Raw genomic sequence first — 15427 nt, 5'->3', positions numbered from 1 at the left:
GGAGCCCCGCCGGGGGAGAGGGCGGGCGGCGCCCGGGGGTCCCCGCTGACCCCCTCACAGGGCACCGCGCCACACGCCGGGCGCCGTGCGGGGCAGCTCCGGGACGGGACGGGACGGGACGGCCCGGAGGGAGCCTCCTCCCCCATCGCCGCCGCCCCCTCCCGCCCCCACGGCCGGGTCCCGCACCCCTTCCCCGCCGGCCCTGCCGATCGCCCGGAGCCGGGGGCACCGCGCCCTGCCCCGCCGGCACCGAGCGGGCCCGACCCGGCCAGGGCGGAACTCCGCGGGCGCGGCGAGGGGCCCGGGCCGCGTCTGGCCGGGACGGGACGGGCACGGCCGGGCATCGGCAGCGCTGCGGGGCGAGCGGGGACCCTGCCCTGCCCTGCCCGCCGCCTCCTCGCTCGGCCGCGCCGTGCCTCGGCCTCGTCCCCCGCTGTCGCGTTGTCCCGGGCGGGCTCCGTGTCCTCGCCGCCGGGAGATCCCCTCGTCCCGCCCGGCCCCGCGTCCCCCCGCCCGCCCGCAGCCCCCGGCGCGGGTGAAGGGTGAAGCCAGGGGTGACTCACGGGCACACATCTGACACCGCAAGTGTTTAGGAAATTGCCGCTCTCTTTAGAGGCAACCGCGTATTTATTTCTCTGGGGCGAAAATCGGGGAGCTGCGCTCCACGAGCGGGATGCTCGTCTGGAGGAAGAGGGGAGCTTCTAGCTTTTCCTCCTACAGAAAGAGGGCTGGAAACACGCAGAGAGGCGGATGGTTATGGTAGAATATATGCTGTTTATTTATGAACGTAACCAGGACTTCTGACTTTATATGCGGTTCCCCCCCAAATTAAAAAAAAAAACAAACACCAATGTGTGTGCATATACATAGACGTATACATACCATACACACACACACTGCACACACATACACACACCGCCAGCACTGTGCTCTGTCATGCTTTCAAACAGCTTCATCCACCTTATTCTCTCGTCATGACTTACTTCAGTTGACAAATTGTTGTGCAGCTACAACACGAGGAAGAAACGCTCTGCATGGCTACCAGCACACCCTGGAAGGGAGCCTGTTTGTTTGTTTATTTTTCTCTCACCCTGGGAGAAGCTCCAGAGTCCAAAGGTGCTGCAGCACCAGGGACAAGCCTCCTTGCCCCGCCGCAGGCGCCCTGCAGCCCCACAGCCCGTGACCCCTTCCAGGCACCTTTGCCTTGGGGTTAGGAAGCAGCAGCCAGTACAGGACAATGTGAAGAAGGCAACACACACTCACACTCACCCACCCACACAAATAATAAAATAACATTGCAGCACGAGGGCATAGTCTCTGTCACCAGATAAAGTTGTGTGATGGCAAAGATCCAAGTAATGCAATAAAAATAAAGTGTAGCTAGTATACACGGAAAGGCTTTCACATTACATGAGGCACAGCTTGGACGGACAGAGACTTGGACAGGAGCTAAATGTCCTGGAATAAAGCAAAATACACTGAAAGTTCATAGTAAATACCCGCATCGATAGGTATTTATTCATTTGTGCTTCGCCACGTCGTGACATACAGTACACTGCTGCTCTTTCTTTTGATGGAGGGAGCTCATCACACACTCGTGCAAGCTGCTGCTCCATCAGTCCCAGGCTGTCCATTGGTCCCACAGCAGTGGTGGCCCCTTGCCCTTCTCCCAGTCAAGGCAGGGGACAGGGCTTGGCAGAGGCAGCCCAGCCAGGCTGGGACAGTCCTGGCAGCAGTCTAGCGGCTGCCCCACACCTCAGTGCTCCAAACGGGTGTCCAGTGCTGCATGTCTCTCAGCCTCGAGTCCTCTTGTCGCTGGCATCCCCACAGCTGCTCCTGCCTGCTGAACCGCAGGCCAGCTGGGAGGGCCTGGCAGGACACCCCAGACACCCCGACCCTCAAGCCTGCACGTCCCTCACCCTTTTTCCTCATGCCCTTCCAGGCTAGAGGGCACAGAAAGCCCCAGAGCTCCTGCAGCTAGCTTTTAAGGCACATCTGGGTTGCTATACGTGCTTTATTACTATTATTATTATTATTACTGTTATTTACCCTGTGTAGACACGTGGGCTTTTTAATTCTTCCTTCCCCTTGCTCTTCTCCTTAAAAAACCCACCATGTTTTCAGGTTACTCGTGTGTCATCCGTAAGGCACAAACCTTGTAATACTAGAGCTGCCTGGCTTCTTGTATAGGTCGTGAACTGATAAAAAAAACCAAACAAACGAAACAAAACAAAAACAATACAGCCCCCATCCCCCTTTCCCCCGGCACAGTGCGCTCGCCGCGCTCCGGTACGTAAAGTATCTGTGGGCGGGCAGGGCAGCCCGGCCGGTCCCGGCGCGGCCCTAAGCGCAGCTGCCCATGGCCTTCACCAGCGAGCTCTCGGGCAGCTGCCTGAAGATGCCCCGCAGAGTCTCCAGCTCGCGGGTGAGCTGCTCCACCCGCTTGCGCAGCCGCTCGTTGTCGGTGGTGAGCTCCAGCACCTTCTGCTGCGTCTCCACGTTGCGCTGTTTGGCCTTGTCCCGGCTCTTGCGCACCGCGATGTTGTTGCGCTCCCGGCGCACCCGGTACTCATTGCTGTTCTTGTCCACTGTCTTTTTCGATTTGCTCCGGTGGTCCGCGGGCATCATCTTGAGGGCGCCGGCGGCGGGCAGGCCGCCGGGGGGGTGCGGGTGGTGCGGGTGGTGCGGGCTGGGCACCGGCGTGGGGGGCGGCGTGGGGTGCCCGGGCTGGAGGTGCATGGTGGTCTGGGCGCAGTGGGCGATCTGGTACTGCAGGTGGGACGGGTGCTGCTGCGGGGCGTGATGGGGGTAGAGGGCCGACAGGGCCGCCGACTTCACCTCCTCCTCCTCTCGGGGCTCCTGCTTGATCACCAGCGGCCGCAAGCCGGGCGCGGCGATGCGCTCGTACAGGGGGTCGAGCTTGCCGTCCATGTAGCCGGCCACGCAGCCGAAGAGCGGCTGCTGGTGGTGCTGCTGCTGGTGCCCCGGCGCCGAGGCGGCGGCGCCGGCCCCATGCATGGTGTGGAAGTCGAAATCCCCGGCCAGGATGGCCTTGGCTTTCTCCTGCTGCTTGCTGTGCTGGAAGAGGTCGGCCAGGAACTCGTCGTTGAAGGCGGCGGGGTCGATGTAGGCGCTGATGTCGATGGAGTTCTCGTTCTCGCAGATGTCGCCGAGCTCCGCGCCGCCCGCAGCAGGTGCCGCCGCCGAGGGAGCCCCTCTGTAGCTGTAAGCGCTGCCGGGCAGGGGAGTCTGGAGCTGGTGGTGCTGACCGCTGCTCATCGGGGGCCGGGAATCGACCTCGTAGAAGTTGGCTTGCTCCATGAAGCACCTACAGTCTGCCGGGCATGGTGAAGGGCTGCTGCAATCCAGCTTTCGAACGGGACGACGGCGGCGGCGGCGGCGGCTCTAAAAATCCTGTGGCACCCGGGCCCTGGGCGGCGAACGGCACCGCGGCTCGGCTCGGCTCGGCACGGCTCGGCTCGGCTCGGCGCGCCCGGAGCCCGTCCCCGGCCCAGCCCCGCTCCGCTCGCTGCCTGCCTGCCCTGTTGCTAGTGGGCTGCCGCGGTCCTGCGTGCCGTATATATACAGCCCGCAGCAGGGCCGGGGATCGCCCTCTAGTGTCCAACCTCCTGCTGGGAACCTTTGACCGCCGCGCAGCCGGGGCTCAGCGCCCCGGCCGGGCAGCGCCGCCCGCCCTCCCCCGGGAGCCGCCGAGCCGCGGGAGAGCGCCCCGCACACCCAGCCCCGCACACCCGCACACCCAGCCCCGCACACCCGCACACCCAGCCCCGTAACCCGCACAGCCTGGTCCCGCACAGCCCGGCCCCGCACACCCGGCTCGGTGGGCTCGGAGCGCCCGCCGAGGAGGCTCCGCGCTGACAGGAGGCCCCGGGGAACGGCGCGGGGACTTTGCGCTGCCGGGGCCGCTCGGCGGGGCAGGAGCGGCCAAAGGCGGCCCCGGTACATTTCCACCGCCCGCTCCCGCCCCTGCGCCGAGAGCTCCGGCCCAGCGCTCCCCGGCCGCGCTTCGCAGGGAGTCTCAAAGTTCACCATCAGCCGCGCATACTTGCAAATATTTGGCCAGCAGTGAACATTCCCGCCGTCGGGATTGGGACGCGCCGCCTCACCGGCGGTGGTTCCCTGCCGGCAGTGCCCCGGGGCCGGCGGGCTCGGAGCATCCGCCGGCGGGACCCGCGGGGCTCGCCCGGGCACAGCGGGACCGGCGGGCCCGGCCCCGAGCGGCGCTAGGACCGTGCGGGGATGGCTCCCGGCGGGCAGGGCGGGCAGCGCGGTGGCCGCGGAGCCTCGGTGGCGATCGGCCGGGCAGCCCCGCCGGCTCCGGCCGTCACTGCCGGCCCCAGGCCCGGAGGAGCTGCCCCGCCTGCACGGGACAGCCGGAGCCGGGTCACCTGCGGGCCCCCTCACCCCCCGCACGAATCAAGCAGGTAAATTTAATGACGGATTTCTCCAAACGCACGCTCAGCAATCCCGAGCGGTGCCGGGCCGCCTCCTGGCCTTGACCCGAGATAACCGCGGGCGCAGCCGGGCCCAGTCCCCCCGGGCCGGTGCCCCGGGCGTTCCCTGTCTCCGTCTTCTGAGGGTTTCGAAGGAGATCGATGCTCCCGCAGCGCGGGACTGGAGAGGAGCAGCCCCCGTGGCTCCCCTGCGGGCTGTGCGCCCACAGCAGCTCCTGTGCGCGGCCACAGCCTCCCCAGGAGCCTCCGTTTCAAGCTTCAGCTCGGGAGGGGTGAGCGTGCACAAAATTCCTCCTGCTGCGATCCCTCCAGTGCGCAGAGCAGATGTCTCTGTCCCCCCTTGCACGGCATCCAGGTGCACCGCAGGGAACCCCACGGGCATTTAGTTCTCCTGGCCCCGAAGGTCCCTTTGAAACTGGCATAGAGAAAGGACAAGCCAAGGCCACGGGAGCAGGTGGGGGTTAAAATTGCTACAGAAAGATCTGCAGGGAAAACGAATCAAACATAGCGATGGCTGGAGAAAAAAAAAAAAAGCTGCAATTCTTAGTTCTGGGTTTTTTAGTAAAACAAACTTGTGACAGTAAATTCCTTGCTTAGAAAGGGTTTGACAGATTCCTTGCAGTTAAAAATAATTGACAAAGTATTCAACAGGCAACAAAAAATGAGAGTGCACCGGGCCCCCGTGTTTTTGTTTCACACAATGCATGTGTGAACCTCTGTGTCATGAGCAAACACGAGGCCAGTGGAGTCAGTTGGCTTTTGCACTCCAGTGTCCTCTCAGAAGAACGGATTCTGTAATTGTAGGAGGGAAACATTAATTTACAGACTACAGAATATACTTTTCACTATCAACAGAAAAAAAAAATCAATCCTAAATTGTTTTTTATATACAGTCAGTATTTTCTAAAATTATATGTCTTGGCTTCAGCGCAGCAGCAGTGCCTCACAGGGGTGCTTCCACAGGGAGCTGTCTAAGAAACTCTAAGAAACCAGAACACTAGCAAGAACTCTGAAAAAAGTCATGATACAGAGGAAAATCCCCAAGTCTGTGATAGGAGTGAGTTTTGGGTGTTTTGGAGTGGAGAGTAAAATGCTCCTAACTGCACCCATCTTTCCAAATTCAGCTTGTTCTACTCAAGTGAACCCATTTCCAGAAAAGGGACAAACCCAGAGCTGGACTTGTTGCCTGGTGGGAGAAATATCATCTGGAATAGAAGCTAGTAAGAAGTTTATACTTGGAGCTTTTGAGAGGCCTTATCCCTCTCTGAAGTCAGCAGAAACAGGAATAGGCCATAGATATTTAAAATAAAAGTTCAGTGCTGCATGAAACAACAGAAGGATAACTAAGAAAATGTAAGCAGAAGCATATAACTAAGTTTGTCATTTAATAACAATACCTACGCCTATTTAGTCTTTAAAATGCTCTCCCATTTTATAATCATTCTGAAATTAAGGCCTAACCACATATTAAAAAAAATTCAAAGTAAATCAGAAAGTTTAGGATCAAATTCCATTCCTAATTACTGTAATTAACAAACAAGTCCCCACAATTTAAGGACTGGTTTGCTCAGTATTTATTTTTTTTTTACATAGACCCCTTTTATCTAAGTTAAGAACTTTAAAATCATCTCTTTTTACATGAAAACAAAAATTCCTGTTCAAATTGTTTTAATATGGTATAAAATGAGGTTCCCAGACTTAACAAATAAGACTTTGTCTTTTTATTATCCCTACTTCTCTGAAGACAAAATATTTAGAACAGGATCATCCCCAGACAAGCACAAATGCTTATTTCCACATTCGTATCAACAGTGACTGATACCAAATATTTCAAATCATAAACAGAAAACTAGTTCTCGTTGCTTCAGTTACATGAGCCAGGGAGTTGATTTGATGAAGAGAGGAAGGATGTGTGTTGCATACTATGGCTTCCTGAAGCAGCACTGTCAACTCTTGAGGGTGCTATTCTTCCATCCCAAAGCAGACCTCGCTGTCCAGAAGCTCGGGGAGGCCGAGAGAAGTGCTCCACAATTTGAAACAGCACCAAGAGTCATCTCTTACAAAGTCAGCTGCACTGCTTTCTGCTGAGGGAAGGAAGCTGAATAGAAAACCACAGTTATGAAGGACTGTGAATATCTATCTACTTTATATAAGTGCATTTGTGACTAGTAAGAGTTTTTAATTGCACTTGAACACTGAAGTCTCTTCATTTTACCTGAACTCTGCTTCTGTGCTGTTCTCAGGCCTTTCACTCCCGTGGGCTACAACACAGGTTACCTGGCTACAGGACTTGGGCTTTGCAGGCTGTGTGGGCAGCACAGAGCTCTGCCTGCTGATCCAGCAGCCCAGCAGTTTGTGCACAACATGGCATGTGGCAGCCCCGGCAAGAACCAGAGTGCTGCTACACAGTTATTTTACTACCTTGTTAAACCAAACTATTTCAATGCTACTGACAAAGCTCCAGGCACACAAAACCTCTTGGGGTGAACGGCAGCAACGGCCCGGCCTCTCCTCTCTCCCACCTGCAGGAGGGGTGGGGGGAAAGGAGACCGATTTGGCTGGAGCAGAGATGGACACTGTGGAGCAGAAAGGACAGGACAGCTGTCCTAAGAGCGACAAAGGGACATTATCCTCAGCTGGGTGCAGTGCTGTGCCCTGAGTGCCCCAGGGGAGCAGGCAGGGACGGAGCAGCAGTGGCTTCCTGCGCGAATAAAGAGCTGGCAATCTACAGCCTTACTTGTGGTGTTACTGAAACACAAACATCTCCCCTCTCCTGTGTTTTCTGCCCCAGGGAGGGGAAACATGATACTGCACATAAAAGCTGCCACATATGACAATTTTCAAGGGAAAAGACTTTATATGCCAAAGCCTTGGAGGCCGGTAGATCGGTATGCAGCATTGTGTGATAAGTCAACCAGAACCTTCCATTCAGCTGGGAAAGGCAGCTGGGGACTGCTTATCAATTTTTTATGTGAATTTTGGTCCAACAACAGATGATTTAATGATTTATCATTACAGCTTTTCTCCTTTGGAGAAACACTGTTTACAACTCCAAATGAACCAACTCAAATCCGCGCTATGTTCTTCTTCCTTTTTTGTGCCATTCCCCTTGTCTATGACCACATCCTTATCTCTTGCTGTCCTTGTGCTCTACTAACTTCTGGCTCTTCTCCTGAGAGGTCAGTCCTTTGCAATTCCCAAGCTGGCTGACCAGGAGCATCTTTCCACTTCCATTTGCCTGATTACTGCTCACCTCCATTCAAATGGGCTCAGAGCCCCACCTCTTTCCAGCTTGTCACCTGTAATCTTGTACAATCAGTCTCTGAAGTTGTGTCTTACCCATTCACAATGTTTGCAGGGTTAATAAGCCATTGCATACACAGTCCCTTTCTTATAGATAGGATCATATTTCACCGACCATATCCATGGTGCCCAAAATATTCCAAATGCTTTTCAGATACAGGATTAAGTCCTGTTCCAAAGAACATACAGCTGAAATACCACCACCACCACAAAAAAGAAAAAAAAAATTAAAATGATAGTGCTGCTCCTCACCTCTCAGTGTACTGGTTTCTTCTGCAATATTAGGCCATCACCTTTGCCTCAAGACTTGCATAAATGTTTGCAGTTCCCCTGCTGGTATGCATCAGTTATTCCTTTGCCCAGTATTTGGCCTATCCACAAATCACCCATTCTCTCTCTCTCCAGTCTTTTTCCTCTGACTAAATGATAAGACCTGAATTTACTTTCCAATCTTCTGTGTACCTTACAAACTTCAATGATTTCCCTCGTCATGAATGGCTCATTATCTTTAATTCATTCATGCTCCCCCTCCCTGGATGATGGAGCAGTGTTATTTCTCTCTATTTCACAGCTCAAGAGCTGTGAGATGGGATGACTTGCTGAGGCAATATAAGAAACATGTAGCAAAGCTGAGAATTCCATCTCTCCTATCTCCTGAGCTAACATCACCACCAGTGTGCATGAGAAAGTTTGACTGCTGCTTTCCTACAAACGAAACCCTTTCATACACTTCCTAGTTGTTTGTTGGGTTTTTCTTAATGGAAAAAGTTAAATCAGTTTTTTATCCAAAATAAATTTATTTCTGCCAAGAAAATGTCATTCTTATTGATTTTTTTGCCATTGTATGCTTAAGGGTGCATATAGAAAATACAGCTTATTTTTTTCTAGACCCTGAATTGAAGGCTCTCATTGATCTGACTAGGAACTGGTGATCCCTTAGCTGGTGTACAAATTATGCAGCAGAACAGTAATAGGGTAGTTATCATACCCCAAACTCAGGTCCCAACTCTGCTTTTAGGGAAGTGTTCTCAAAATATTCTCTGATGATTATAGCTCGTAGACTTTGGCTGGTTGCTTTTCATGGCATCATACAAGAGGTAATCCAAAAAAGGGAGATTTAACACCTGTGTGAACTGCAAGGTAACACTGAATAACAAAGAAGAAAATACCCTTGTTTGTCTCTTTATACATGTGTGTCTTTTATATATGACTGTGCATTAATCCTTTGAAAATATTCACGTAGCCCTTCTGCAATATTATTCATACCCTTTTAATGTAAAAGGTAGTTTTTAAGCATGACTTTGGCAGTCTACAGTCAATCTGAAATCATCTGGTTTCCAGAAAGTGCATCTACAAAGCTGGGCTAATACATTTTGAGGTTGCTTAAGTAATGAAGAATCCTGCCACTGACTTAGATGTTACATTTTGCTGACCTCAAAAGACTTTCAAAAAGAAGATGAGACAGCACAGCTCAGGTTTCTTCACTCTTCATAAGTAGTTTGCACTGTAGAGATTATTTTGTATCTGCAAAAATAAAGTATTTATATGACAGAAATACCAAAATATGTTAAGTATTTTCCAGAAGTATAGAAAGAGATGCTTTGCTACACAAAGAATGTACAATCAGAAGAACAAGATATGAGAAGTGAGAGCAATGGGACTTGAAAGGAAGAGGAAGACCAGCTTATAAAAATAGTCATGACATTTCTTAATTATGTATTCTAATACATGACACATCCTGTCACAAAACTTAGTCCTTGACATGGACTAATTTCTATGTTCTCAGTCAACTTACTCCCCTTTAGGGGAGATTGTTACAAGGATCAAAATTAAAGAGTAAAAATGTGGTAAAAGGTTACGTTCTGTAGTACAGAGTGGATCTGAGAGCATCATGCTGTCGTTTCACAGGTGCTGGATCCACGGCAGACTTCAGCAGGAGACCTCTCAGAGAACTCAAGGATCTGGTGAGCTTTATCCACTTCTCTTACAGTGAAGCCACCGTGTGATTCACAAATCAGATGCTGGGATAACCTCACCACGCAGTAGCTCACAGTTTTTGATTGCCAACCTGCTCAAAGGATCTATGGAATTAAGGACTGAGACCTGGAAATACAAAGATAGTACACCTTTGGTGCAACCCTTCTTTTAAAAATGTCATACGACATTTGATTTCAGTGGCAGAAAGTTTTGGGAACACACTCGACTCATATTTTAAGATGTTAGGTTTTATAAATGTTGACTCTATACTAAGAGAAAGCACTTTTACTGCTCAGTGTGGGTGCCGTCTTGTATCTGAAAATTTGACCTCCCTGTTGAACTAAACTCAGCTTTCTCTGATTATCCCACTGCCAGCCCAGGGATTACTGGCATGAGTAATCTAAGCAGGAGTTGGCCTACTAAATGAAAAATGTCCATGGCAGCGAGAGGAAAGGGAGTCACAAGGAAGCTCTGCAAAGTTCTTGTAGTCACTCAGTGACACCACCAATGAACCCAAACCATGATCAAAGCAACCACCAGCACCAGGGAACAACAGGCACGTGGAGGAAGAAATCAAGTCAGAGGCACTGTCAGCTTGAAAAGAATGGCAGCTTTGTTATCAGTGTCAGGCTAATCATAGCGACACTTCGGGCAGCAGAATTTCCCTGTCTCTCCTAGGAATAACCACTGCACAGAGAGGAGGCAGCTTACACTTCGGAGCTGGCACACAGGGCTGAAGTTCCCATCTGCATCCCACTGACCCTGCAGGGTGACTGACCCTGCACAAGGACTCACTGTGCAGCACCAGCTCTCCTGCAGCCGCTGGCAGGTGAGGTGAGATACGGCCCTTCATTTCCTGCCAGCGTTCCAAAGGTCACTTGAAAACATCCAGAGAAAGAACCTGCCACTTCTGCCTGCTGGGTAACACCTACTCTGCCTTCTAAGCCTTCGTAGAAAGAGCAGTTGCACACAGTAACATTCAGTACCTCAGTCCTGTTCATAAAAATCACATGTTACTCACCACTGTGTGAGTTCCCCAAGACCTTCACATTTACATTTTTTTGTTCAATCTGGAGTCTCACACTTCAGATAAAACAAGTCTTAATCTGAAGTGAAATAAGAGTTAATCACAAAGCAGGTGAGTCTAACAATCAGTCGTTTTTTCCTGAAGGGATCCCAGACACATAAAAATCAAGAATCTAAAGGTGTGAGGTGACAAGGACATTTCAAAGTTTTAGAGGAAAACAGGACTGGCTGCTTCAAGTGATGATGCTCGGAACAAACCTTTCTGCTTAGTGTTTAAATGTGGCTGACAGCTGAGCTACAGAGTGCTTTAAAAAAATATTGTCAGAATTCATATGAATAAAATCAGAGGACTTCCTCTGATGGAAGCCAGTATCTTTTTTATTCATTTTATGGAAGCGTAGAAGTATGTTGTCTGCAATAGTATTTCAGAAAGTAAAAATCCAGTGGCAGTGCTATGTTGTTTGCAAGCTATTTGGGTATCTAAATCCTCATAAACAATGCTGAAAAGGCGCTGCCCTTCAGATAGGAGGGAGCAACAATGTCATATGACTTACCTGGCTCTATAGTCAATAGTGGAGCTAAGTGTAATCAAGGCTGATCATTCAGCAAGAGCCCAGGGCTCAGAGATTTCTAATTCCAAAGAAAAACTCCTTGCAAACGACTTGTGTTTCTAAGTAAAAAATGAACCAACTATGAAATGGGCTCCCATGGTGCAAAAATGTCTATTTTTTTTTCCTTCTGCTGTAATTAAAAATAGGAAATGGGAATAAGCTTTTGGATTCTAAATTATTCACTTTGAACAATTCTATCAGGCCTAAACGATTAAACTAGATATTAATTTTAATCAAATTACATGTCATATATTAATATGAGCGTAAATCCTACATTCCTTGACAAACACCAGCATTCTATCAATAGGGAATATGAGCAACACAAGCTGCTCACATTTAGGACATAAATGTGGTAAATATGCAGTGTAATTTAACTTGGCAAAGTAAAATTTAATTTTAGAAAAATAGCTCCTGTATTCTTTAAGGCAGGTAAAATTTCCAGGTTTCTAATTACATGAGTTGTATGGTTCTAAAAAGAATTCATGGAACGTGTTTTAGTGCTGAATGCTACAATTCTTGATCTTATTTTACTAAAATACCTGATTTTAAAAGTAAGATGATGATTGAAAAACCTGCATGCCACAGAACCCGTAGCGTAGGAAGGTTGAATGCATGCTGGTTATCTGCAATCTGACACTCAGCTGCCAAAAGAGGACAGGAAAGTGTAATTCAGCACAAAACCATTTTAAAAGGGACCATCCCACACCAGCATGAATCTTCTGGGACCTTTCAGAAAGGCTTAACAGATGGAAGTATTTATATAACTAAGTGCAGATCTTATGGATCACTGACATTTCACATTTACATCAAGTCATCAAGAGATCATTTGCATCTATAGTAGGGTCTAGACCACATGAGAATTACTTTCTCCTTAATTAATAAACTTACCCAGCCCAGGATGTCACTGATAAAAGTCTGAGGCTCCCATTTCCTTCTCTTTTATGGAAGTTCAAAACACTGTGGGTCTCCTAACTACAGTTGCCCCTTGTACAGAGCTATGCAAGCTCAGCTGCTGATTCCACTGGATATGCAAAAATTGGTGCCAGAGTTCTATGGAAGGCAATCAAACCCTAAATATATGTGTCCTTATTAAGAAGAAAGGCTAAATGTTCAAACTGTGGGAAACACTGCAGGTAGAGCTCAGATCTTCTGACATATCAACTGCAAACTCAGTCTTCAGGAAGCCAGACTTTGTCCCAGTGCCCCTTGCCTATTTGTTTCAGTGGGCTAAGAGCTACTCGGTCAAATCTCCCTTGCAGCACTGAAATACCCCCAAGTCCTTGGATCTGCATATTTTGATCACAACCATCTGGTGGCAGAGTATCAGAATATGTGACGTATCAAATTTTAAGCCTACTGAAAATCTTTCCAGAAATCTATTAAAAAACATTCAGAAATTTAAAAGCTTGCAGCTCTTCGGTTTCCCATAGCTCAGCTACCAGTGCTGCTACAGCATGAGGTGTCTGAGAGCTGTCTGTGAACTACAGCCATGGGTACTGTGCCTTCATGTGAGGAAAGCCAAAGACACATGGGCTGTTCCAGCCTGTGCTGCAGTATTCCCCACTGATGCCATACACTGGTGTTGAATAAATGTCTCTGCATTAAGCCAGTGTTCACACAAATGAAATATTTTGTTGTAAACTGCTGGTACTTAAGGCATTGGTGTTTGTGCTCGAGGTTTTCCAGTTATTTATGGCACCAGCAAAGCACAACATCCCACGTTAGCAGTATGGAAGTTTGTCATAGCTGGAATTCTCTGGGACTGGTTACCTTTGTGCATATTCCTGCTAGGAGTACACACACACCTGTGTGCACTCAGCCTTGTCTTCATGTTGTTCACAGGAAGAAAAAGGTCACCATGTGCATTACACCCTTTGTCCCACCTGCTGAGCCCCTTAATGTCAAGGGGCTTTACATGAGAGGAAAAAGAGGACACGAGGTGAAAGTACACATAAACAAACATACCTCGAAGCATCTCATTTCCTGGTAAGCAAAGTCCTTTTCTCCAACTGCCAAACCACAGTTCCACCAGGACTTCAGGTGACTTAAAAGCAAAGCCTTCCCCCCTGGAGGAGGGCTGCAAACCCCCAGACAAGCGATTGTGACTTTTGCCACATTCACTGTGCACTGTGAAGGTTTCTAGGATGGTGTTACACCTTGCTAAGTCCCCTTTCGAACGTGTGTGTTCTGCAAACATTGGGTCTGCAGCAAAACACTCTGCAGGGTCAACCTTTCCTTTGCATGTTACTCTCTTTTGCCCCATATTTTTGCAGACAGGTCGTTCCACTCTACATCACTGACATCAACTCTGTCGCAATATTGCTGAGCCTGAATTCTCTCCTCAGGTAGGATTCCTGATGATTACACTTGCTGTCTTAATTGTGTAAGAAATTCTGATCAAATAAATCATGCCTGATGCAGGAAAACCCCACATAAGGAGACTTCCCTCTATATAGAGACTTGCCAAGTTGCTTTTTAAGGTCAGTGAGGTGCACAAATATGACCACAAAGGATGGAGGGATGGAGGGAGCACAAAGGTTCTCCTCATTATCAGAGGGAAATCTGATCTAGTTACTGCTGAGAGGAGAGAAAACCAGATGAGTCCTTCTCCAGTTACATTACTGTCCCTGGAACATACTATGAAAGTGGCTTTTTCTACAAATTTAGCTGCAGTGTTTATATTCAGTACAAACCTAGGTTGTGTCTTGTAAGTTCACAGTGACGGAGATACTCAGATGCCTGCAAGTGTAAATGTAATTGCTTTGTTCTTCTGGGAGTCTGTATTATATTTGAAGGTTGGCAGAGCCAAAAAGCAGAGAGCTGTGCCTCGCTGTTTCTTTGGAATTGGCTTCCATTTCATGAGGTAGAAGAATTAGAAACAGTTAACTCACCAAATGCAGAGAATGAACTTGCTGGAAGGAGGATGGAACTGCTGAGGTAAGGTCTTATGTCTTTTCTGTAGGAGACTCTACTTACCTGTATCAGTCACTGATTATCTAGTCCAAAACTCTCCAAAATGTTAGTAGTAGGTCAAGGACAGATATATTTTATACAACCATAAATAACTCATTTTCTATTCACTTCTATGAACAGAAGTGAGGCAGAGTGAGCAATCAGGTGGAGTGTCCTCTGCCAGGTGCCACACTCTCAGTTTTGTGTTTCAAGTGGCCCTTCATTGAGCTTTTTATGGTATTTCAGAGGTCATAAAGGCTGCAGGGAACAACAAAGCTGTTGATAAGAATGAAGTTTGTGTCCTCATCCTCCCACCACCATGAGACCATAAACAAAGTTATGCCTCTCTAATTCCATTGTTTTTCTGGAAGGGTATTTATTTTAGGCTTCTGTTCTGAAGAACCGTTTTGAAGTCTGAATAAAATTCATGCCTAAAACTATTTACTCTTCTTGATACCATAGGAATAAGGTGAAGTTCTTCACTAGAGTATACCCTGTGACAAATAATGCCCTAGTAATTATGGGTGGGGATTTTCATGCGGTGACTGATGATGCCTTGGAAAAGAGCCATGGCACTGTGCATTCAGAAGCTAAGCTATCTAAATCCTTGCAGGCCTCATTTATGCTTTTGGGAATATAGGACAGGTGTGGCAGTTACTAAACCTGGATACTTGAGAATTCACCTCTTATTCCCAGGTGTGGGCCATTAATTCTCGCTCAGACTTGTTCAGTCCTAACAAGTCTCTTTTGAACCAGATTTTATATGTGCACGTATACTGACACAATAAATAGCATTTTCCTTTCAATCCATTTATCTACTTTGTTTTTACTCATCTTTAGCTATGCAGCCTCATCTTACCTAACATTTTGCACACACATGGCAGCAAACCCCAGAAACGATCAGTGGCAGCCTACAAATCCCTGTCACGTTCCGTAGATACCAGAAGACTTGCAGTTTGCATTGTTCAGTACAATTTCTGAACAAACTCGGGTAAAACTCAAGCCAAGCCCAGTGAAATTCATAACAAAGGCTATACTAATTTTAATTGGATCACTAGGCATCAGAGCAAAGCCAGAGAACAC

The 15427-nt window shown here is 48.9% G+C and overlaps 2 protein-coding genes across 2 annotated transcripts; one reads left to right on the top strand and one right to left on the bottom strand.

Annotated features, from left to right (window-relative positions):
* Window positions 1-754: 754 nt before the first annotated feature.
* CEBPA (CCAAT enhancer binding protein alpha) lies at window positions 755-3412 on the bottom strand. Its single transcript, XM_027732858.2, has one exon. The coding sequence runs from the start codon at window positions 3319-3321 to the stop codon at window positions 2344-2346; it is 978 nt and encodes a 325-aa protein (XP_027588659.1). The 5' UTR covers window positions 3322-3412; the 3' UTR covers window positions 755-2343.
* A 366-nt stretch (window positions 3413-3778) lies between these two features.
* Window positions 3779-10492, top strand: LOC120323592 (ran-binding protein 9-like). The gene is made up of 3 exons (XM_039383043.1): window positions 3779-4445; window positions 9687-9742; window positions 10434-10492. The coding sequence occupies exons 1-3, from the start codon at window positions 4261-4263 to the stop codon at window positions 10490-10492; spliced, it is 300 nt and encodes a 99-aa protein (XP_039238977.1). The 5' UTR covers window positions 3779-4260.
* The last annotated feature ends 4935 nt before the right edge of the window (window positions 10493-15427 follow it).

The sequence above is a fragment of the Pipra filicauda genome, unplaced genomic scaffold, assembly GCF_003945595.2.
Source record: "Pipra filicauda isolate LSUMZ 115617 unplaced genomic scaffold, ASM394559v2 scaffold296_size2174093_pilon, whole genome shotgun sequence".
NCBI classification, from domain to species: domain Eukaryota; kingdom Metazoa; phylum Chordata; class Aves; order Passeriformes; family Pipridae; genus Pipra; species Pipra filicauda.
This window is presented reverse-complemented; position numbering and strand designations above follow the sequence as displayed.